The 25162-nt window shown below is 42.1% G+C and overlaps 1 protein-coding gene across 3 annotated transcripts in view; it reads left to right on the top strand.

Moving 5' to 3' along the window:
* The window catches only part of CPNE2 (copine 2), a 263539-nt gene that overhangs the window by 225061 nt on the left and 13316 nt on the right, over positions 1 to 25162 (top strand). For all 3 annotated transcript variants that reach the window (XM_089689791.1, XM_089689792.1, XM_089689790.1), the window contains 4 exons: positions 8086 to 8140; positions 15292 to 15343; positions 16988 to 17121; positions 22159 to 22395. In XM_089689791.1, the coding sequence (XP_089545917.1) occupies positions 8086 to 8140; positions 15292 to 15343; positions 16988 to 17121; positions 22159 to 22395 (478 nt within the window). The remainder of the gene's footprint in view (positions 1 to 8085; positions 8141 to 15291; positions 15344 to 16987; positions 17122 to 22158; positions 22396 to 25162) is intronic.

The following is a 25162-nucleotide window of genomic DNA, read 5'->3' as shown; positions in this document are numbered from 1 at the left end:
AAGTTGGAATACCTGTGTGTCTCTTGTTACTAAATTGCCCCGCCCTGTGTCATTATGCAGGGAGGGGGGACTGTCCCCTGAGTGTATATATCTTGTATCTGTGTTAAAATAAACAAGTCTACCTCCTGGTTTACTTCAAGACTGGTGTTGTCTAGTCTTGTATGCTCGGCTGTGGTGTCTGTTGTCGGTGTTCGGACGGGGAAGCGGTAGTCTAACGGAAGTACTCAAGTGCAGTCTGGGTCGGTTCCGTTACAAACCCTTACTTGTAATAATACATTTCAATTCATAAAAACTGTTGCTGTGTCTCATTTATTCTGCTGTTGTATAAAGTCATAAAGGGTATGTTTTGTATGGGGAATGAAACCCCATCTGTGTTGCACCAAATTTCTCAGGTTTTACCTTTTTGCATCAGCGGACTCATTTTTATTCCATAATGTAAAATTATTGATAACCCTAAGTAAAAGGGAAACATGCCTGGATATAAGGATCAGCCTGCGCAGGAAACTTGTTCAGCCTCTCTATTAAGCGGCTGGTCTAATACAGACTCCGCACAACAGTTACCACGGTAACTGGCTCATTTGTTTTCTGCTGCTTGCTTGGAGAGAAAAATGGATTTCTGTCAAACGACAGATTTTCATGTTTTAAAAGCTTCAATAATGTACATAGAAAAGGGCTCAAAGTCTTGTTAATAATATAGTGCTGGTAAGACATGAGAGGTACATATTACTGAGCCCTGGTTCACACTGATGCGGTGCGTCATTTGCAGCGTTTTCAGTGCGAATTCTGCACCGCATCAGAATCGCACCCCATGCGAACCACTGCGGGTGTGTATGTTAAGTTAACACTCCAAAAGCGGTTCGTAAAACATGTTGTGATGTGCAGAATCTGATCGCATAGGTGTGAATACCCATGCAATCCGATTCTAGTGCAGACCCCGTAAAAGAGTCCTGCACCTTTTAGGTGCCAGTGTTATTAGAGCCATACAAAATGTATGGCTCCAATCGCACCGCACACAAATCATATGCGATTTGCACAGGAATGCGGTGCAGTTCCTGCGCGAATCACATGCAATATACTGCACCGCATATACAGTGGGGATCAAATGTTTGGGCACCCCAGCTAAAAATTTGTATCAATGTGCATAAAGAAGCCAAGGAAAGATGGAATAATCTCCAAAAGGCATCAAATTACAGATTAGACATTCTTATAATATGTCAACAAAAGTTAGATTTTATTTCCATCATTTACACTTTCAAAATAACAGAGAACAAAAAAATGGCGTCTGCAAAAGTTTGGGCACCCTGCAGAATTTATAGCATGCACTGCCCCCTTTGCCAAGCGGAGACCTGCCAGTGTCATGGATTGTTCTCAATCATCGTCTGGGAAGACCAGGTGATGTCAATCTCAAAGGTTTTAAATGCCCAGACTCATCTGACCTTGCCCCAACAATCAGCACCATGGGTTCTTCTAAGCAGTTGTCTAGAAAACTGAAACTGAAAATAGTTGACGCTCACAAAGCTGGAGAAGGCTATAAGAAGATAGCAAAGCGTTTTCAGATGTCAATATCCTCTGTTCGGAATGTAATTAAGAAATGGCAGTCATCAGGAACAGTGGAAGTTAAAGCAAGATCTGGAAGACCAAGAAAAATATCAGACAGAACAGCTCGCAGGATTGTGAGAAAAACAATTCAAAACCCATGTTTGACTGCATGATCCCTCCAGAAAGATCTGGCAGACACTGGAGTTGTGGTACACTATTCCACTATAAAGAGATACTTGTACAAATATGGTCTTCATGGAAGAGTCATCAGAAGAAAACCTCTTCTACGTCCTCACCACAAAAATCATCGTTTGAACTTTGCAAATGAACATATAGACAAGCCTGATGCATTTTGGAAACAAGTTCTGTGGACCGATGAGGTTAATATTGAACTTTTTGGCCGGAATGAGCAAAGGTACGTTTGGAGAAGAAGGGGCACAGAATTTAATGAAAAGAACCTCTGTCCAACTGTTAAGCATGGGGTTGGATCAATCATGCTTTGGGGTTGTGTTGCAGCCAGTGGCACAGGGAACATCTCACGAGTAGAAGGAAAAATGGATTCAATAAAATTTCAGCAAATTTTGGATGGTAACTTGATGCCATCTGTGAAAAAGCTGAAGTTAAAGAGAGGATGGCTTCAACAAATGGATAATGATCCTAAACACACCTGGAAATCCACAGGGGATTACATCAAGAGGCGTAAACTGAACGTTTTGCCGTGGCCTTCACAATCTCCTGACCTCAACATAATTGAAAATCTATGGATAGACCTTAAAAGAGCAGTGCGTGACAGACAGCCCAGAAATCTCAAAGAGCTGGAAGACTTTTGTAAGGAAGAATGGGCAAAGATACCTCAAACAAGAACTGAAAGACTCTTGGCTGGCTACAAAAAGCGTTTACAAGCTGTGATACTTGCCAAAGGGGGCACTACAAGATATTAACTCTGCAGGGTGCCCAAACTTTTGCAGACGCCATTTTTTTGTTTTCTGTTATTTTGAAAGTGTAAATGATGGAAATAAAATCTAACTTTTGTTGACATATTATAAGAATGTCTAATCTGTAATTTGATGCCTTTTGGAGATTTTTACATCTTTCCTTGGCTTCTTTATGCACATTAATACAAATGTTTAGCTGGGGTGCCCAAACTTTCAATCCCCACTGTATGTGAACCTAGGCTGATCGTCATTTTATATGGGATAGTATTTCAATGTAATAGGTCAATAGGTATGTTAACAACAGCCCGAAAGCAGTCCACAAAACGCGGTGCGATGTGCGGAATCGGATCACATAGATGTGAATACACACGTGATCCGATTCTGGTGCGGACCCAAAAAAGGGTCCTGCACCTTTTTGGTGCGGTGCGAAGAGAGCCATACAAAATATATGGCTCCAATCGCACCGCACACAAATCGTATGCAATTTGCACAGGAATGCGGTGCGGTTCTTGCGCGAATCACATGCGATATACCGCACCGCATATATGTGAACCTAGGCTGATCGTCATTTTATATGGGATAGTATTTCAATGTAATAGGTCAATAGGTATGTTAACAACACCCCGAAAGCGGTCCGCAAAACGCGGTGCGATGTGCGTAATCGGATCACATAGGTTTGAATACACACGTGATCCGATTCTAGTGCGGACCCAAAAAAGGGTCCTGCACCTTTTTGGTGTGGGTGCGGTGCGATTAGAGCCACACAAAATGTATGGCTCTGATCGCACCACACACAAATCGCATGTGATTTGCACAGGAATGCGGGGCGGTTCCTGTGCGAATCACAAATGCGATATACCGTATGTGAAGCCAGGCTGATGATCATTTTATATGGGATAGTATTTCAATGCAATAGGTCATTTTTAATAGTATTAAAAAAAAAAACGTAAAAATGGGAGGCTGATGTGCAAGTATTGGTACAAAAAAAAAAGTGGAGCAAAAATGCCACCAACTAGACTGGTTACTCTATGTGACTGATATACTTTGCTCCCGTTTCCCGTGCACCACTCTGTTAAACAAGCTCCAAAGGTTTCAGTTTAAATGCGTATTTTCGGTTTGGAGGAGCAGCCCGTTTGAATTTATAAAGGATGAAATATGACGGGTGACATGATTGCATATTGGAAGGAACATGATCAAGTGTTATGGTTCACACTGAAATAATTATGAGCAGCACGGTGCCTCAGTACTTGGCACTGCTCTCTGGCAGTACTGAGCTTCTCAAAATAATCCTCATCATGGTATTTTTTGTATGGAGTTTCTGTTTTCCCCATGATAGAAGGATTTTCTCTGTGATGTCTAAAACATGCCAGTAAGTTCATCAGCACCTGACCAAACGAATCTTTGAAAAAGAGGCAAAGTGAGGCAAAAAGACTTTGTTGGAACTTTGAAAAACATTTGCAACACTTTTCTGGTAATATGTCCTCTTTAGAATGGCCTTCACCAGATTCACAAATCCCTACTGCTAGTTTCGGTATTTTACTGACTTGTGGGGCAGACTCAGGTAGTTTTTAATAGTGGCACCAAATAAAAAAAAATGACCTACAGTTCATAGATAACTAGGGTGGCACGGTGGCTAAATGGTTAGCATTTCCACCTGGCAGTACTAGGGTCGTTGATTCAAATCCCAACCACGGCACCACCTGCCTGGAGTTTGCATGTTCTCCCTGTGCCTGCGTGGGTTTCCTCCAGGTACTCTGGTTTCCTCCCACACTCCAAAGACATGCTGGTAGGTTAATTAGCTCCTGTCTAAATTGGCCCTAGTATGTGTATGTATGAATGTGAGTTAGGGACCTTAGATTGTACGCCCCTTGAGGGTTAGGGACTGTTGTGAATGAACAATATATATGTAAAGCGCTGCGTAAAATTGACGGCGCTATATAAGTACCTGAAATAAATAAATAATTATATTTCCTCCCCTACGTGCCCCTTCCTCTGACTTCTTCCCTGTTAACCACTTCCATACCGGGCACTTTCACCCCCATCCTGCCCAGGCCAATTTTCAGGTTTCAGCGCTCTCACACTTTGAATGACAATCACGCGGTGAATGATAAAATTTTATCATTTTCTTCACATAACTAGAGCTTTATTTTGGTGGTATGTAATCACTGCCGGGGTTTTTATTTTTTTCTAAATTAACAAAAAAGCCAGAAAATTTTGAAAAAAAAAAAGTTTTTCTTTCTTTCTGTTCTAAAAGTTTGCAAATAAATAATTGTTCTTCATAAATTTAGGCCGAGATGTATTCTGCTACATGTCTTTGGTGAAAATAACCCAAATTAGGATGTATTTTTTAGTTTGTAGGAAAGTTATAGAGTTCACAAACTATGGTATAGATCTGAAAATTGATCAATCCTGAAGTACTGACGGCCAATCTAATATCTTGAGGTCCAAGAATGTCAGAACAGTACAGATATCCCCCAAATTACCCCTTTTTGCAAAGTAGACAGTCCGACGTACTTTATAACAGGCATGGCAAGTTTTTTGAAGTTGTCATTTTTTTGTCATAATTTTTGGGAAAATAAAGAAATTAAAAAAAAGATTTTCACTATTTTTTTTTACATACTTTAACTAGTGCAGTACAGCGTCATCATATAACTAGCATGGTGGTGATCAGGGACACTGACTGGTGATAGTACAAAAAAAAATGAATATTTTTTTTTTTTTTTTTAATTTTGTATTACATTTTTTTCTCTTTTTTTAAGATTTTCTTTTTCATATTTCACTATGACCAAAGTAGTATAATGTTACCATAGTAACATTGTACTATGGGGAAGTGATCAGTATTTTTTTTTTTTTTTTTTTACACAATTCGCTTATAGCAAAGAATTACTTTATATTAAAGCATGCTTGTTATACTCACTGTGGAATCTAAGGGGTTAAGCCTCTGCATTGTATGAAAAGGATGTTTGAACCTGACTTCTCTGCTCCTTCTCTTGTTCAAATGTCCTCTTCCTATCTCCTGATAAGACAGACTGAACCCATAGCCATTCTGCACATGCTCAGTTTAGTATGTATTGCTAGAAAGCTTTTTTTTTTTCTTGGGAGAGTGCATGTGATCAGCACATGGCCCATCAGTCCAACAGAGGTCAGGGGTTTTGCATTTCCTAGAGCAGAAAGAAAACTCCTCCTACAAGCTTTAACCAGTGCTCTGCTGAACACTGATGAAAGTCCCAAGACTGCTCTAACTGCTGATGAGAAAAGGTATTTAGCAGTTTATATTTACTAAAATAATTGCATTTCCATGTTCTGTGTACTGTGGGAGACCAGATATAGTGAATGCAGGGTCCGGGGAGACCAGATATAGTGAATGCAGGGTCCTGGGTTTAGTAACAATTAAGGGGTTAATCCTCTGCATTGTGTAAAAAGGATGTTTGACCCTGTCTTCTCTTCCACATTCCCCATTTCATATCCTGATAGAATACATCCTTGGGGACACTCTGTACATGCTCAGTTTGGTGTGTACTGCTAGAGAGTTTTTTCTTTTTCTTTGGAGGGTGAATGTGATCAGCACGGGGCCAATCAGCACTGTCCAGACAGAGGGTCAGGGGTTATGCAATCTCATAGGGCAGTGAGAAGATAATGAAAAATCCTCCTACAAGCTTTAACCAGTGCTCTGCTGGACACTGCTAGAAATCACAAGACTGCTCTAACTGCTGATGAGAAAAGGTATTTAGCAGTTTATATTTACTAAAATAATTGCATTTTCAATGTTCTGTGTGCTGTGGGAGACCAGATATAGTGAATGCAGGGTCCTGGGTTTAGTAACACACAACTGTCAACCCATCTCTGCATGCCAGGGTGCTAGGTGTAATCCTGGACTCAGAACTCTCTTTTCTGCTCCATATCTGATCACTGTCCAAAGTTCAACCTCTTCAACATCTCCGAAATATGTCCCTTCTTAACCAATGACACCACAAAGCTTCTAATTCACTGACTGGTTATCTCTCGCCTCAACTACTGCAACTCCCTCCTCATTGGATTACCTTTACATATCCCCCCTCCAGTCCATCATGAATACTGCTGCCAGACTCCTCCACCTTACCAACTGTTTAGTATCTGCTACCCCTCCCTGCCAATCCCTTCACTGACTTCTGCTCATCCAACAAATGAAATTCAAAATAACTTACAAAGCCATCACTAACCTAATCTCAAAATACCAACCAAATCATTCTCTTCATTCCTCCCAAGACCTCCTGCTGTCTTGTTACCTTCTCCCATGCTCGCCTCCAGGACTTCTCCCAAGCCTCTCCCATCTTCTGGAACTCTCTACCCCATCTGTCCAACTATCTCTTACTCTGTCCACTTTTAGGCAATCCCTAAAAAAAAAACCCCTTCTCCTCAGAAAAGCATTTCCTGCCTCCACCTAGCAACTGTAATTTTATTTTATTACGTTTTGTATCATTTGACCTTTCCTTTTAGATTGTAAGCTCTAATGAGCAGGACTTCTTCCTGTATTGAATTCTATTGTAACTGTACTGTCTGCCCTCATGTTGTAAAGCGCTGGCCAAACTGTTCGCAATATATAAATCCTGTATAATATTAATGATAACTCTAAGTTAACGCGTTAAGTTTTTTAGCATTTTTTTTTTAGCAAAAAAAATAAAATTTTAGCAAAAAAAATTTATTTTTTTTGGTAAAAAAAAAGTCCACAAATGCCGGTTTGCAGCGTTTTACCGCATTTTGCCATGTTTTTCAGCGTTAGAGCATTTTTTCAACTGAAAAAACTCCTCTACAAACCCACTAGTTCTGGGGGTTTTTCCAGCCAAAAAATGTTGATTACAGTCTGTGTGCATGGACACATAGGATAACAGGCTGGGGGGTTTTCTAGCTGTAGAAAAAAAACGTCAAAAGCCAAAAACAGCCGCTGTAAAAACATCAAGTGTGCATGTGGACTTAAAGGGTGGCAACCCTTCTCCTGGCTGTATTTCTAGTTACTTTGTGTCATTGACCTGAAACATGGATTCAAATAAGGACTTCTGACTTTTCATATCTGCATACATGTTCCAGGTTAGTGGCTCAGCATTGAAGCCACTGGATCAGCATATCAGTCTGAGAACTTGAATTTCCAAAAGGAAGTTGTTCATATCAGCCCTTGTATTCCATGACAGGGTTTCTTATGGCTGACCGAGACATGGAAATCATTATCAAGCCGGTGTCTTTCCAATCTGCACCTGAAAGTCAGAACCACCAGTAAGACCTGTGATTTTCTAAAACCATGGCTTTCATATTCTGCGACAATGAAGACACAACAAAACTAAAGCATGGCAGATACGGATGTCATTTTCAAATGCTGCTCAGGAAACGCCAAGTACTTTCTTGCACTGTTTTAATAAAGTACCTGAAAACAAGGAGATTAAGTTGCTTAATGGACAGAGATTTATGGGAATGGTCACATGTACTCTATTAGATAAGAACCATTTGTGATATCCTGCAGTACATGTTTTTCACTCACATAGAAAACAGGATTTTAGCGGTGTAAGATTATATATAGAATTCTGTGATAAAGCTTAGCATCACATTTTCTTTATTTAATTTTCTTTTCTTGTATTTGTAGAGATAAACTATTCCCAGCATTAGGATTTGGTGCACAGCTGCCTCCAGACTGGAAGGTAACCTCATTTTCCCTCATTATGTGATGATGTAGTATGTATAGAAGAATAGAACTGAATGTGCATGGTTAAAGCAGACCTATATGCATTCTTGAGTTTGCAAAATGCTACAACTTTCTACAGAAATAGAGTGCCTAGAGGTCTAAGGTTTGACCTATAGTACCAATTTTATAGATGAATTGAACTATCAGTTTAAATTAGGGCTTGAAAAAGCCGCTCGCTAAATGCGAGGAGAAATTCCTCTGTGGCGAGCGGCTGCGAGCGGTGAGCACAGATGAAGCATGGAGCGACTGCACCTGCGCTCCAAGCCTCATTGTGAAGCCGAGTTCCGGTTTACAACTTCCGGTTTCTGGCTTCTGCGGCACCTCTGCTGAGGGGACAGGTACAGGAGAGGTCCGCTCTCCTCTGCCGCGGGGGACTTGGTGGGACAGTAAATACTGTATACAACATGTCCTATCACTATAATGGAGTACGGGGGAGCTGGGATATACATTACTGTATACATGTCATATCACTATAATGGAGTACAGGGGAGCTGGGATATACATTACTGTATACATGTCATATCACTATAATGGAGTACAGGGGAGCTGGGATATACATTACTGTATACATGTCATATCACTATAATGGAGTACAGGGGAGGTGGGATATACACACTGTATACAACATGTCCTATCACTATAATGGAGTACAGGGGAGGTGGGATATACATACTGTATACATGTCATATCACTATAATGGAGTACAGGGGAGGTGGGATATACATTACTGTATACATGTCATATCACTATAATGGAGTACACGGGAGCTGGGATATACATTACTGTATACATGTCATATCACTATAATGGAGTACAGGGGAGGTGGGATATACATACTGTATACATGTCATATCACTATAATGGAGTACACGGGAGCTGGGATATACATTACTGTATACAACATGTCCTATCACTATAATGGAGTACAGGGGAGGTGGGATATACATACTGTATACATGTCATATCACTGTAATGGGGTACAGGGGAGGTGGGATATACATTACTGTATACAACATGTCCTATCACTATAATGGAGTACAGGGGAGGGGGATATACATTACTGTATACATGTCATATCACTATAATGGAGTACAGGGGAGCTGGGATATACATTACTGTACACATGTCATATCACTATAATGGAGTACAGGGGAGCTGGGATATACATTACTGTATACATGTCATATCACTATAATGGAGTACAGGGGAGCTGGGATATACATACTGTATACATGTCATATCACTATAATGGAGTACAGGGGAGCTGGGATATACATACTGTATACAACATATCCTATCACTATAATGGAGTACAGGGGAGGTGGGATATACATACTGTATACATGTCATATCACTATAATGGAGTACACGGGAGCTGGGATATACATTACTGTATACAACATGTCCTATCACTATAATGGAGTACAGGGGAGGTGGGATATACATACTGTATACATGTCATATCACTATAATGGAGTACAGGGGAGGTGGGATATACATTACTGTATACATGTCATATCACTATAATGGAGTACAGGGGAGGGGGATATACATACTGTATACATGTCATATCACTATAATGGAGTACAGGGGAGGGGGGATATACATACTGTATACATGTCATATCACTATAATGGAGTACAGGGGAGCTGGGATATACATTACTGTATACATGTCATATAATAGAGTACAGGGGAGGGGGGATATACATTACTGTATACACGTCATATCACTATAATGGAGTACAGGGGAGGGGGGAAATACATTACTGTATACATGTCATATCACTATAATGGAGTACAGGGGAGGGGGATATACATACTGTATACATGTCATATCACTATAATGGAGTACAGGGGAGGGGGATATACATTACTGTATACATGTCATCACTATAATGGAGTACAGGGGAGCTGGGATATACATTACTGTATACATGTCATATAATAGAGTACAGGGGAGGGGGGAAATACATTACTGTATACATGTCATATCACTATAATGGAGTACAGGGGAGGGGGATATACATTACTGTATACATGTCATATCACTATAAAGGAGTGCAGGGGAGGGGGGATATACATTACTGTGTACATGTCATCACTATAATGGAGTATAGGGGAGGGGGGATGTACATTACTGTATACATGTCATCACTATAATGGAGTACAGGGGAGGGGATATACATTACTGTATACATGTCATATCACTATAATGGAGTACAGGGGAGGGGGGCTATACATTACTGTATACATGTCATATCACTATAATGGAGTACAGGGGAGCTGGGATATACATTACTGTATACATGTCATATCACTATAATGGAGTACATGGGAGGGGGATATACATTACTGTATACATGTCATATCACTATAATGGAGTACATGGGAGGGGGGATATACATACTGTATACATGTCATATCACTATAATGGAGTACATGGGAGGGGGGATATACATACTGTATACATGTCGTATCACTATAATGGAGTACATGGGAGGGGGATATACATTACTGTATACATGTCATATCACTATAATGGAGTACAGGGGAGGGGGGATATACATTACTGTATACAGTTTTATATTTTGGACTATTCTAAAGAAAAATGTAATTTCATAAGCTTTAAGGGGGTGTGGTTGGGGGGGCAGACTGGGGGTGGGGTTGGGGGTGGACCTGGGCAAGGTTGGGTGGAGCAATTGGTGGAGAGTAAGTTTTGTGACCGGCTAGTAGGTCTGGACTCGAAATTTTAACCCCTGTTTAAATCATATAAATACATCCCAAGTGCATAAAAGCAAATTGTGTTTAATATTTTCGTTAAATTTAGTACATAGTTATATAGTTAGTCTGGCTGAAAAAAAGACAAAAGTCCATCCAGTTCAATCATTAAAAAAAATAAATAAAAGTTATAATCCTACACCCACAGTTGATCCAGAGGAAGGCAAAAAAAAACAGCAAAGCATGATTCAATTTGCTCCTGCAGGGAAAAAAATTCTTTCCTGATCCCCCGAGAGGCAATCAGATATTTCCTGGACCAACTTTATCTATAAATCTTAGTATACAGTTACCGTATTTTCTGGCGTATAAGACGACTTTTCAACCCATGAAAATCTTCTGAAAAGTCGGGGGTCGTCTTATACGCCGGTATACGGCGAGCCGGTGTCAGGGCGGCACTTTTTCGAGGAGCGGCGCCGCCCCCCCTCCTCCTCCAACGGACACTAAGTACAGGGGTGGACAGAGGAGCTGCTGTACCTTACCTGGCTCCGGTCCCGGTCCCACGACGATCCGGTCCAGGAAGCGCGGCTGCGCCTTCTTTCAGTTCGGCCGCTCGATGGTCGCGCTGCCGCTCAGCTCCGCCTCCTCACCGGTGATTGGGTGCCAGCACTGGAAAGGCACACAGGCGACCAATCACCGGCGAGGAGGCGGAGCCGAGCGGCCCCGCGAAAATCAAGCGGCCGAACTGAAGGAAGGAGCAGCCGCTCCTCTCCCCCCCACTGACACTAACGATGGGGCACTATTCCTCCCCCACTGACACTAACGATGGGGCACTATTCCTCCCCCACTGACACCAACGATGAGGCACTGTTCCTCCCCCACTGACACCAACAATGGGGCAATATTCCTCCTCCCCACTGACACCAACGATGGGGCACTATTCTCCCCACTGATACCAACGATGGGGCACTATTCCTCCTCCCCACTGACACCAACGATGGGGCACTATTCTCCCCACTGATACCAATGATGGGGCACTATTCCTCCTCCCCACTGACACCAATGATGGGGCACTATTCTCCCCACTGATACCAATGATGGGGCGCTATTCCTTCCACTGATACCAATGATGGGGCGCTATTCCTCCCACTGACACCAATGATGGGGCGCAATTCCTCCCACTGACACCAATGATGGGACGCAATTCCTGCCACTGACACCAATGATGGGGCGCTATTCCTCCCACTGACACCAATGATGGGGCGCTATTCCTCCCACTGACACCAATAATGGGGCGCTATTCCTCCCACTGACACCAATGATGGAGCACTACTCCTCGCACTGACACTAATGATGGGACACTATTCCTCCCACTGACACCAATGATGGGGCACGATTCTTCCCACAGTGGGAGGAATAGTGTCCCATCATTGGTATCAGTGGGAGGAATAGTGCCCCATCATTGGTGTCAGTGGGAGGAATAGCACCCCATCATTGGAATACCATACTGAAATAGCATACCATATTGAAATCAAATCTGATCTTTTTTCATTTTTATTTGGTGTGCGTTGGAAGAGGGGTAGTCTTATACGGCGAGTATAGCTCAAACCCTATATTTTAACAGGAAAAGTAGGGGGTCGTCTTATACGCCCAGTCGTCTTATACGCCGGAAAATACGGTATATTCTGTGTATCCAAGATAGAATCCAGGCCTTTTTTAAAGCAATCCACTGAGCTGGCCAGAACCGACTCTTGAGGGAGTCTAGTAGAAATGTCTTTCTTCTGCCAGCAGTTGCAGAGTGGGACCCATGCTTTAGCCCGACCATACATGGATTTGATTTGACAAGTTTGATCCATGTATGGGCAGGCTGATTGTACCCAAGTCAGTTCATTGATCGACTTTGGTACAACCAGCCTGTTGGATTTTTTTACATTCAATTACTGCCGGAGGGTATAGCTGTTAGCAGTAATCATTGTGTTCTGCCACTTGGGAAGGCCCTCTGCATCAACACCGATGGGGGCATTGGATGTAGACCGAGTCATCTATGGGCTGTTTTAGACTGTGGCTGCCTTAGAAAGAAAGTGAACTATAAGTCACTAAACATCTCTTTTGATAAATCTAGAATGTTTTTAGCTGATTTAAACTGAGAGCTCAGTTGGTGTTTAAACCAAGTCTTTCATCCCTCATTGTTCTAGGAGTGGTTCAAAGCATGAAATGTCAAACAGAAGTCCTAGTCATAAAGATCTCTATGCAGTACATGAGAAGACACATTAACCTGTTTATCAAGCACAGGCAGAATGTTTAGCAGTCTCCCTAAGTTCTTCTGATTAGGGCAGGTGTGCGCTACAACATGAGTTCAGCTGCAATGCTGAGTGACTACCAGCAGGAGGTGCAGGCTTAAATGAGAAGTTCGCCTTTTGTGAAGAAATAATAAATGCACGTATTTTTTCATAAACTAAATGTGCATTTATTATTTTTTCCCACAAGAGCCTGTAAAGTAATGCACCCGCGACCAGTTGTTGATGGGTGCAATGTCAGGCTCCTGCAGACAAGCCTTACAGCTTTCAGCCCATACCTCTGTATGGACTGTCTGTTTGAAAGCTGCAGGGCTTGTGAATGAACTAGGAAAGAGCGCCTTTGCAGTTCATTAGCCACTTCCCGTCCGGCCCATGTATATAAACGGCCGGATGGGAGCAGTGCAGGGGCGGGTTGCTGTTCATAAATGGCGCCTACCATTTTAGCCTGTGCGCGCTCCCTGGGAGCGCGTGGCACTGTGATCCAGTGCCCGCTGTGTCCTCCGATAGATGTACGTGATCTCTGTGCGAGGTCCCGATCATGTGATCATGAATAGTAATAAGCAAGATGTCACTTCTAACATCATTGCTTACTACTATTGAAATCTGTAAATGATTACAGAGATCACATGGTACAAGGCTATTCACAACAGCCTTGTACCATGAGACAAGCTGTGACCAATCACAGCTCTCACAGTATTTCTCAATGTCTGCAAGAAAGTGAAATTATCAGTGTTAAAAAAAAAAAAAAAATCTTCATCACTCCCCACAAGTAGTACAGTATCACTATAGTGACACTGTACTGCTAGGGTGACCGTATATTGAAAAAAAAAAAACTTCATATAAAAATGTAAAAAATTTTTTTGAAAAATTATACATCCATAGAGGCTGTAAAAGCAATCATTTTTCCTTCTCTCTGACTGCATTTTTGCAGCCATTGAGAAATACTGTGAGCGCTGTGATTGGTCACAGCTTGTCACATGGTACAAGGCTGTTGTGAATAGCCTTGTACCATGTGACCTCTGTGATCATTCACAGATTTCACACGTAGTGAGCAATGATGTCAGAAGTGACATCTTCCTTACTACTCTTCATGTGATCACTGATTGGCCAATGTCCAGCGATCGGTGTTCGGACACAGCGGGCACTAGATCGCGGTGCCACACGCTCCCAGGGAGCGTGCACAATCCAAAATGGCGGGCGCTGTTTATGAACGACAACCCGCCCCTGCACTGACAGGAAGTGGATAAGCATAGTACACACAATGAGAAAGTCAGATGAAAAATACCGCTTTGGGAACGATCGTTCGATAATCTGATTGTTAGTACACAACTTTTTTCAGAGCCGATCACAACAGTTCATGCAAATTTATCAGAAAGGACAAGCATGAAAATTGTTCTCACACAATACCAGAGTGAACGATTTTTTATTTAATGAGTACAGTATTCATCTGAAAAAATTTGAGTGACCAAGACCGCGCATGGAAACAAAATAATACATTACAATACAATATGTTACATCACTTCCAAAGTTGTATTCTGTCATAGAAGAATATGGGCAACTTTAGTAACCTCTTTATTTTCGATATGAAATTAGAATGCAGAAATAAATGGACAATCATTCGTCCAATATTCTCATCGTGTACGAGGCTTTAGCCTTTACTATTGATTGCTACACATGTGAATATATTGGAATACAAAAATAACTGGGACAATCAAGATCTGTTTATTATTTTGCAATACTTGTGGTCATATCCTACTATATTCATATGTTCACACATGGGTTGTCATAAGGAAGAATTGGCATCAGGGGTGGACTGACAACTCATGGGGCCCCCGGGCAATAGGGGATCATGGGGCCCCTGTGTCCTTGCCCAAACTAAAAAAAAACTTTGAAAAAGGTACCAGGGGCATCTCATGGGGTCCCCCTACTGACCCCGGGCCCTCGGGCAGTGCCCGAGTTTCCAAATGGTCAGTCCACCCCTGATTGGCATAAGGTAGAATTAGAGAAGTACTGCATTCCTTTTATCATATAGTGGTAAACATGTGACCTGATGTCATTGGTCTGCGGCTTAATCAGAATGCTTCATATTTTAGGTGTCTCATGAATTTGCTATCAACTTTAATCCGACAAGCCCGTTCTGCTCAGGTGATTTTATGTTTGTCTCTTGTAGTGGATGTTTTACAAATTTTTCATACTGTGATATTTAAAGATGGCATCTAAGGCTGGCCATACATTATACATTTTTCTTTTACAATTTTCTTTTAGATTTACAAAAAACATAATATGGAGGTCAACCCTAAACATTTTCAATTTGTATGCAGTCAGGAAGGCTCTTGCACTACATAGCTGAAGATAAATCTAACGGAAATTGAACAAGAAAATTATATAATGTGTGGCCAGCTTAACCCCGGTATTCGGTATTCCCGAGTGTAGCTCGGGGTTAACTTTCAGTACCAGAAGCAGTAACCCCAAGCTACACTCGGGAATACACTGCAGCGTTGCTCTGGGATCCCTTCTGCACTTACCTTGTCCTGCGCTCCCGCGATGTCCCTCCTGCAGCGTCCATGGCCATGTTCTCTGGCTGATGCTGGCATCCGTCTTCCGGGTTCCGTTCCCTGCGAGTGTCGGTATGTACGGGCGATGGAACCGGCGGGAATTTAAAAAATGTTAAAATGTGACATTCACTCAATACACTAAAATCTGATAGTAAAACATTACTGTATCAAACGATTTCACATACATTTTTTCCCGAGTGCTTTGTCCTGCGCCCTGCCTACATTTTTACTGTTCTTTCTGCCTGGAAACTGAGAAAAGTCCATGGCATCCAAAAAGCGTCCCTTTAGGTCAAAAGCGATTTTAGACCAGCTAGAGAACAGCGATAGTAAATCAGAACCACTTGCAGAATTGAGTGATAATGATTTGTGGGGAAATTCGTCATCAGACACTAAAAATGGTTTTGCGACTTTGCTCAGTGATGTGCGAACTTGGCGCTATATTTCAAATTTCAGTGTTTTTAGTTTGATTATATTATTGAATTAAATTTATTATTATATTATTATTTTTTATGATTATTTATTATATTATAATTTAGGATTTCGTGTTTCAAATTTTATATGACTTTGTGTTTCAAATACCCGGGATGTTTACTAGACTCTTGTTTGGACAGATTTCAGTGAATTATTCCTAAGAATTACAGGCCTACAATAAAAAAACAACATATTTCCATTAAAAATAATGTACCACTTTGAGCACAGAAATACTGAAATAATCAGACCGCTATCGAGGTTAAGAAATATATGTATGTTGGAAAGATACTGGAAGGATAAATCCTGCACCATTGTTTTATATCTCTCATCTTCTACTATTACTGTCACAGAGACCTCTTCTTTTCAGGTCTATTTTTCTCCATCCATGAAGGTACAATATCATACTGCCTGTTAGAATTTTTTTCATTTCACAAAAGAATGCAGCTAGGGCAGTGAGACTCCTCCATGTTGAAAACCATCGAGCTTTCTGGTTGCTCTATTAGCCAAATCCCAATACCTAGATTTTGAATGCTTTTATCCTAAATTTTCAAGGAGGATGACTGCCTAGAATTATGTGACAAGTGTGAGAAGCCCATTGACACGGACTACAATGGATTATATTCTTGGGTTTATTACTACAGTTGTAATGTATCTTAGAGAGCAATCACAGATTGATCTTTCTTGTTGCATGGAGCTGTTTAGTACATGTCAAAATTTGAAATTTTTTGAAGAACTGAAAGCTGTTTGTGCATTTTTCTTATAGGAGTTGAAGGCATTATAGAAGCATATTCCTCTTGTCTCCCTCACATACGCTTTTATGGACCAACCAACTTCTCCCCAATAATCAACCACGTGGCTCGATTTGCAGCACAAGCAACAACTCAAGACGCAGCAGCAGTAAGTACATTATTCAGTAATTAATAAAGCAGACTTGAATAAATAAAGTCAAATCAAAGTCCAAAAATAGAGTCCAAAATACTTGAAACAAATCCAAAAAGCTCGGATCCTAAAAAGAGTCGATGATGGATTCCAGATATTCTTCATATACATACAGTTGCAAGAAAAAGTATGTGAACCCCTTGGGATTACGTGGCGTTTTGCATGAATTGGGCATAAAATGTGCTCTGAACATCATCTAAGTCACAACAATAGAAGAACACAGTCTGCTGAACATAATACTACACAAACATTAGATGTTGCCATGGTTTAATTGCACATAACATGTAAACATTCACAGTGCAGGGAGGAAAAAGTATGTGAGGCCCTAGCTTAATGACTTCTCCCAGAGCTAATTGGAGCCAGGAGTGAGCCAACCTGACTCCAATCAGTGTGATGATATTGGATGTGTTGCTGACAGCTGTCCTGCCCTTAAAAAACACACACCTGTTTTGGGTTTACTGGTTTCAAGAAGCACTGTCTGATGTGAACCATGCCTCGCAGAAAAGAGCTCTCAGAAGACCTACGATCAAGAATTGTTGACTTGCATGAAGCTGGAAAGGGTTACAAACGTATCTCCAAAAGCCTTGATGTTCTTGTGTCCATGGTAAGACAGTCTGTCTACAAATGGAGAAAGCTTAGCACTGTTGCTACTCTCCCTAGGCGTGGTCATCCTGTAAAAATGACTGCAAGAGCACAGCGCAGAATGCTGCATGAGGTAAAGAAGAATCCCAGAGTGTCAGCTAAAGACCTACAGAAATCTCTGGCACATGCTAACATTTTTGTTGACACATCTACAATAAGGAAAACATTAAACAAGAATGGAGTACATGGGAGGACACCACGGAGGAAGCCATTGCTGTCCAAAAAGAATATTGCAGCACGTTTGAAGTTTGCAAAAGAGCACCTGGATGTTCCACAGCACTACTGGCAAAATATACTGTGGACAGATGAAACCAAGATTGAGTTGTTTGGGAAGAACACACAACACTATGTGTGGAGAAAAAAAGGCACAGCACACCAACATCAAAACCTCATCCCCACTGTAAAACATGGCGGAGGGAGCATCATGGTTTGGGGCTGCTTTGCTGCCTCAGGGCCCGGACCGATTGTTGTCATTGATGGGAAAATGAATTCCAGAGTTTATCAAGACATTTTGCAGGAAAACGTACGACCATCTGTCCGCCAACTGAAGCTCCACAGAGGATGGGTGATGCAACAGGACAATGACCCAAAGCATACAAGTCATTCAACAAAATAATGGCTGCAACAGCACAGAATACACCTTCTGGAGTGGCCCAGTCAGAGTCCTGACCTCAACCTGATTGAAATGCTGTGGCATGACCTTAAGAGAGCGATTCACACCAGACATCCCAAGAATATTGCTACACTGAAACAGTTTTGTGAAGAGGAGTGGTCCAAAATGACTCCAGATCGTTGTGCAGGTCTGATCTACTACTACAGGAAACGTTTGGTTGAGGTTATTGCTGTTAAAGGAGGGTCAACCAGTTATTAAGTCCAAAGGTTCACATACTTTTTCCTTCTTGCACTGTGAATGTTTACATTTTATGTGCAATTAAACCATGGCAACATCTAATGTTTGTGTAGTATTATGTTCAGCAGACTGTGTTCTTCTATTGTTGTGACTTCATGCAAAACTCCACGTAATCCCAAGGGGTTCACATACTTTTTTTTTGCAACTGTAAAAGAAAGGTGAAATCAGCATCCATACTGAGAGGAATGTAAACAGCATCAACACTCGGCAGTAGCTCCAATGCAATGGACGTTCAAGTCTGAAGGAGAGTCTTAAACCACCTCCGATGGTGGTAGATGGAAGTCCTGGGGATAGGAACAGCCGTGTGTACCAGAACCCAAAATGGCCACTGAAGCACTTCCGGAAACGTCAGTGCGTCACTACGTCACGTGCCCCTGGTTCATATGTCCCAAAAAAAAAATACAAACTCAGGGGATCTCTGAGGGAAGGAGAATAAAGGCGGCCATAGATGAAACCGAAAAAAAAAAAGTCGATCCATCCGTTTTACACTAAAGAGAAGTTAATGATCTGCTTCTCTCGAACGGGAATGTTGCAAAATTTTCATTCGAACAGCACCTGCAGCCAATGGTCTGCAGAGCTGATCAGTGTATTCTGACAGCAGAGGGGTCCCGGCTGTCAGAATACAATAACGCAGCAGAAAGGAATTCACCATGCGTCTCACCTGTGTGGATAGGGAAATCCATGTGTTATTTTTAGCAGCCCACTGGCTGATCAAAAATAAAGATCTATCTGTTACTAGCTTTAGAAAACTGATAGCCACACCCCTTGTGACATCTTCTCATACCGCTGTAGTGCAAGCAGCCATATTCTACACAAGAGACAATGCTGATTTGAATTCAGTAGCAGTGCAGCAGTGTTGTCTCCCCATCAAAGGAAGCTGCCTGCAGTGAACCTCACTGGCACAATTAACAGGTATTTGTGGACTTTCAGGGGGGTGACGGGAGTAACTGCAGATGCCTATAATTAGGTGTTGTAGTACATATTATGGAGGCCATAGTTATACTTTCAATTTTCCCTACTGCAGTGTGGAAACATTAGACTCAGAAAATGCTGTATATTTCTAAATATTTTCTTGGCTGTCTGAAGAGAGCTATATCTACGCTATTCGTTGGCCATAAGTAAACTTTCAATTCTCCTCATTCCTCTTCGGATATTCTAGTTTTAGGGCTCATGTACACTGCAGCTACTAAACTGACGTTCAGGAGCAGTTCAGCATTTTTTTCAGCAGCCCCTGAACTCTCCCTAATGTTTTCCTATGTGTCCATGTACACATCGTCGTTTACAGGCAGTTGAGTTTACAGTCATTTTTTTCAACCCACCAAACTTACGTTCAGGAGTAGATTTTACCGGCGTGTCAAACACTTGTAAACGCGGTTAACTGCGTTTATAAGCATTTGCGTTTAGAAGCGTTTTTTAACTATTCTATATCCAGATGCTGTCTAGAGCCTTTTTTCATTGTCAGAAATGCATGCAAAGTGTTTTCCATGTATTCAAATGGACCCGGTACACCAGCGCAGTCAGTTCCAGGTTGTGCGTGAAGCAAAAAATGGTAGAACGTGCCGCCTTATGCTCACGATGGGATCCATAGTGAGTACAACCAGAAAAGACAGGTCATCTCAACACATACTGCTCTCTTCTTCTGTTCTCTCTATTTCTCTCAAAATGTCTGAAATAGTAAATTTTCTACTGTTTTTCAGTGCATTCTGGACATTTTGGAAGATCTCCTGAGATTATCTTAAAAAAAAATGCTTCTAAACGCGGTATGCAAACATGGCTAAACTGATGGTTTTTAACCTACGTTTTCCAGCAGTCAGTTTCCATCGTTCAGAAGAGTTTCCCAAACGCCAGTGTACATGAATCCTAAGTGTTGTAGCACATATTGTGGAGGCCATAGTTATACTTTAAATTTTCCATAGTGCAGTATGGAAACCGTAGACGCAGAAAATGCTGTATATTTCTAAATATTTTCTTTGACGTCTGTAGAGAGCCATATCTACGCTATTCGTTGGCCTTAAGTAAACTTTGAATTCTCATCCTTCCTCTTAGGATATTCTAGTTTTAGACATAATGGAATAAGAGAAGTAATTAATATACTTTACGGAGTGTATTCATTTATTGCTCTTCCCTGTAGCAGACAGATTTCTTAGACATTACACTTGTCACAAACCTTGGCAAGTCACGCTTTGCTAATGATAAAAAAAAAAAAAACGCTTACAGTAACTGCATGTCAAAAAAAAATCAGTGGATCCTGAGATAATGGCCTCTGTAGTTGTTGAATATGAATCTTGACTTTACCTGTAAAAGACAAGCTAGGCCCTATCCTACCATGTTTCATGTTCATGTACATGTTTCATCAGTTTGCATTGCCAAGGTGTCTATAAGGTTTTTTTTCTACATATTATGTTTTTATTTCAAGAAAGTCTCAGAGACAGAGACATACAGAGTATATGTCAACAGTACAACTGAAACTTCTGCCAGAAAATCATACATCAGTTCATCTCAATGTCCATAGATGAGTTAAGAGTAGGAGGTGAGTCCCATTTTCAAAGGAAAGTAATAAGAATAGGGTTAAAGTGATATTAAAGGCTTCTTTTTAAAAACAAAAAATTAAAAATAACAAACATGTTATACTTACCTGCTCTGTGCAAAACCACTCTTCTTGGGTCCCCTGCCAGCACTTCTGGGTCCTCCTCCCTGAGCAGTGTCCCCATAATGAGCCACTTGCTAAGGGGACACCGGCGCGTGCTTGCTCCTGAGTCCCGCTCTCTGCTTCCATAAGACACAGCAGAGCACAGCTCGTCCCTGCCCCCAGTTCCCTTTTCACTGGCTGTAATTCACAGCAGCAGAAGACAATGGCTCAGACACAGCAGTGGAAGCCAATGAGGTGGCAGAGACCCAGCGCAGCCACTGCTCTCCTGCACATGGCTGGACCGAGATCAAGCTCGGGTGACTATGTGGGGAGGAAGGACTGGGGAGGGAGCTGCACACAGAAGGTTTTTTTTTACCTTCCTGCATACAATGCAGGAAGGTAAAAAAACCTTCAGCCTTTACAACTTCTTTAATTGGTATATGGATTGTGGACTATGGCTCTTCCCAGCATGTATCTGTAGGGTAGTGAGGTTAGATAAGGAGAGGAAGGTGAGAGAGAGGGAGAAATTTAAAAAAAATTATTTTTTTTGTTTGTTTTTTTTTTTGTGTGGGTTTTTTTTAGTTTGTTTTGTTTTTGTTTTTTTGTGCCGTTTTTTGTGTTTTTTTTAAAGAGCAGGATCGAATTTCACAAATGGTACTCATATGAACACTCATAGGAATTACAAGGCTCACCGAATATAATTAAAAATACTTTTTTCTGCATGAGTATGAAAATTGACATACATTTCTCACTGTCAGTTTTAGAATTTCAGCTGGGGCCATACAAACCTGCTGTGTATTTATTTATTTTCCAGCAATACTTCATCCTTCTCATCATAACAGACGGTGTCATTAGTGACATGGATGAAACAAGACATGCCGTTGTACAAGCCTCCAAGCTGCCCATGTCCATTATCATCATCGGGGTGGGGAATGCAGACTTTTCTGCCATGGAGTTTCTTGATGGGGATAACAGAGTACTCCGCTCTCATACCGGAGAGGAAGCATCACGGGATATTGTACAGTTTGTGCCATTTCGGGAGTTTCGTAATGTAAGTAGACTGTATTTCTGTCAGTATTGTAGTAGTCTGTTTATTACTGCATATACCAGTTCTTGTTTTTGGTGTGGCTATAGATGAGTAGACATTCATTAATTATATCAGGAGGTAAATGTTTTATCTTACTTTGTCACCATTGGTTCATATTTAAACTTGATTCCAGCAATGTAAAGTTTCTTTACATAAGCAATCTAGTTATTGCAGTCATATTACTGGTAAATTTTGCTCATCTTCAAAATCAGATCTAAAGAGTAAAAGAGAAAGCAGTGAAATTAGGGTAAGAATAAGACTGGTTGAACACAAACCCTGTCAGCTGAATGTGAGAGTTTTTTGCAGTGTTCTTCTCAACTCCAATCCAATCCACAATAACAGTGGTTTCCAAACTGTGGCCCAGGGGCTGGATGTGGTCCTTTGCTTGCCTTTATCTGGCCCTTGGGGCACTATTCCTTCCACTGACGTCAACGATGGGGTACTTTTCCTCCCACTGACACCAATGATGGGGTACTTTTCCTCCCACTGACACCAACGAGGGGGTACTTTTCCTCCCACTGACACCAGCGATGGGGTACTTTTCCTCCCACTGACCCCAACGATGGGGTACTTTTCCTCCCACTGACACCAGTAATGGGGCACTATTCCTCCCATTGACACCAATGATGGGACAGTATTCCTCCCACTAACACCATTGATGGTTCTTCTCAACTTCAATCCAATCCACTACAACAGTGGTTTCCAAACTGTGGCCCGGGGGGCAGATGTGGTCCTTTGCTTGCCTTTATCTGGCCCTTGGGGCACTATTCCTCCCACTGACACCAATGATGGGACACTATTCCTCCTACTGACACCAACGGTGGGACACTATTCCTCCTACTGACACCAACGATGGGACACTATTCCTCCCACTGACACCAGTGATGGGGCACTATTTCTCCCACTGACACCAGTGATGGGGCACTATTTCTCCCACTGACTCCAGTGATGGGGCACTATTTCTCCCAGTGACACCAGTGATAGGGCACTATTTCTCCCACTGACACTAGTGATGGGGCACTATTTCTCCCACTGACACTAGTGATGCGGCACTATTTCGCCCACTGACACCAGTGATGGGGCACTATTTCTCCCACTGACACCAGTGATGGGTCACTATTTCTCCCACTGACACCAGTGATGGGACACTATTCCGGCTACTGACACCAACGATGGGACACTATTCCGCCCACTGACACAAACGATGGGACACTATTCCTCCCACTGACTCCAACAATGGGACACTATTTTTTTCCCTGATGCTAATGATGAGGCATTGTTCCTCCCAATAATGCCAATGATGGGGCATTGACGCCAAGGCATTTTCTACTTACACTGGCCACAGTCCGGCCCCTTCAAAGTCTTAAGGACCATACACTGGCCCTTTGTGTAGTAAGTTTGGAGACCCCTGAACTAGAAGCAGACAACCACTAGTATTTACAGTAGTTAATACACCCTCTTCAGTCAGATGTAATAATTGGACCAGATATCCATCATTGGAGCTGTAGATTAACCTTTCTTGACTGTTTTACCCGTGAGGGATCCTAAGGAAACTCCTGCTAAACCAATTATTGGTGGCCAGTGGGAAGAATGCCCCTTTAAAGTGGTGACCAGACTGCCACCTTTACAGATGACGAAAAAGATCCTTGGTGTCATGCAGGTGCCTCTGCCAAGTGGCACGAACCCCAGAACTTTGAAATCACCACAAATGTAAGGTCAAATAGTCACAGTTTGAGACAACCTGGCACCCTCTGGAGAAACACCAGGGCTCCATGGATCCCTGGTTATCCCCTTCACATCTAGTACCAACATCCCTTTAATAGAGTTTGTACGCCCTGGGAAGGGGGGGAAGGATCAGCGATCATGTGTCCGCTGTGATTGGCTTGTCAAAGTGGTCACGTGATCTGGACGCGGTTCCACTGGCTATCATTCTTTAGTGAGGACCAAGAGTTGTCTTTGACAGCTTGATCTCTGTGTTGTAAGCATGCTCTCAGCACAAAACCATCGGCTGCCCAGTGCAGCGTTAAAGCCCACTCTTGTGCACATATGTGTTATATGAGCTGCAATAGGTTAACCTCTTCACGCCGGCCGAACGTAAATGTGTGGCCTCCCGGCGTCTGGGCCTAGACACAGAGCGGCCGCACATTTGCGTTCTATTAACCACTTCCCGACCGACCGTTGTATATAAACGGCCGGACGGTGGCACTGCAGGGTCGGGTGGCCATTTATAAACGGCCTCCCCGCACCCTGCTTGTGCGCGCTCCCCGGGAGTGCGCAGCACAGCGATCCGGTGCCCGCTGTGTCCTCCGGACACAGTGAAACACTGATCGTCGGACAGGACCTCTGTATGAGGTCCCGATCATGTGATCACTGATTGGCCAATCAGTGATCACATACAAAGTAGTAAGCAAGATGTCACTTGTGACATCATTGCTTACTACGGGTGAAATCTGTGAATGATCACAGAGGTCACATGGTACAAGGCTATTCACAACAGCCTTGTACCATGTGACAAGCTGTGACCAATCACAGCTCACTTGGTAGTTCTCAATGGCTGCAAGAATGCAGACAGAGAGAAAGAGAAATGATTGCTTTTACATCCTATATGGGTGTATAAGCAATCAGTGTAAAAAAAAAATCATCACCCCCCAAATGTAGTACAGTGTCACCATGGTGACACTGTAGTGCTAGGGTGACAGTATGTAAAAAAAAAATAATAATAATAAAAAAA

This window comes from Staurois parvus, unplaced genomic scaffold (genome assembly GCF_062004578.1).
Source record: "Staurois parvus isolate SC_StPar_1 unplaced genomic scaffold, SC_StPar_1.0 ptg000498l, whole genome shotgun sequence".
Lineage (NCBI taxonomy): Eukaryota > Metazoa > Chordata > Amphibia > Anura > Ranidae > Staurois > Staurois parvus.
Note: the sequence above shows the minus strand (reverse complement) of the source record. Positions and strands in the feature narration are given on the sequence as shown.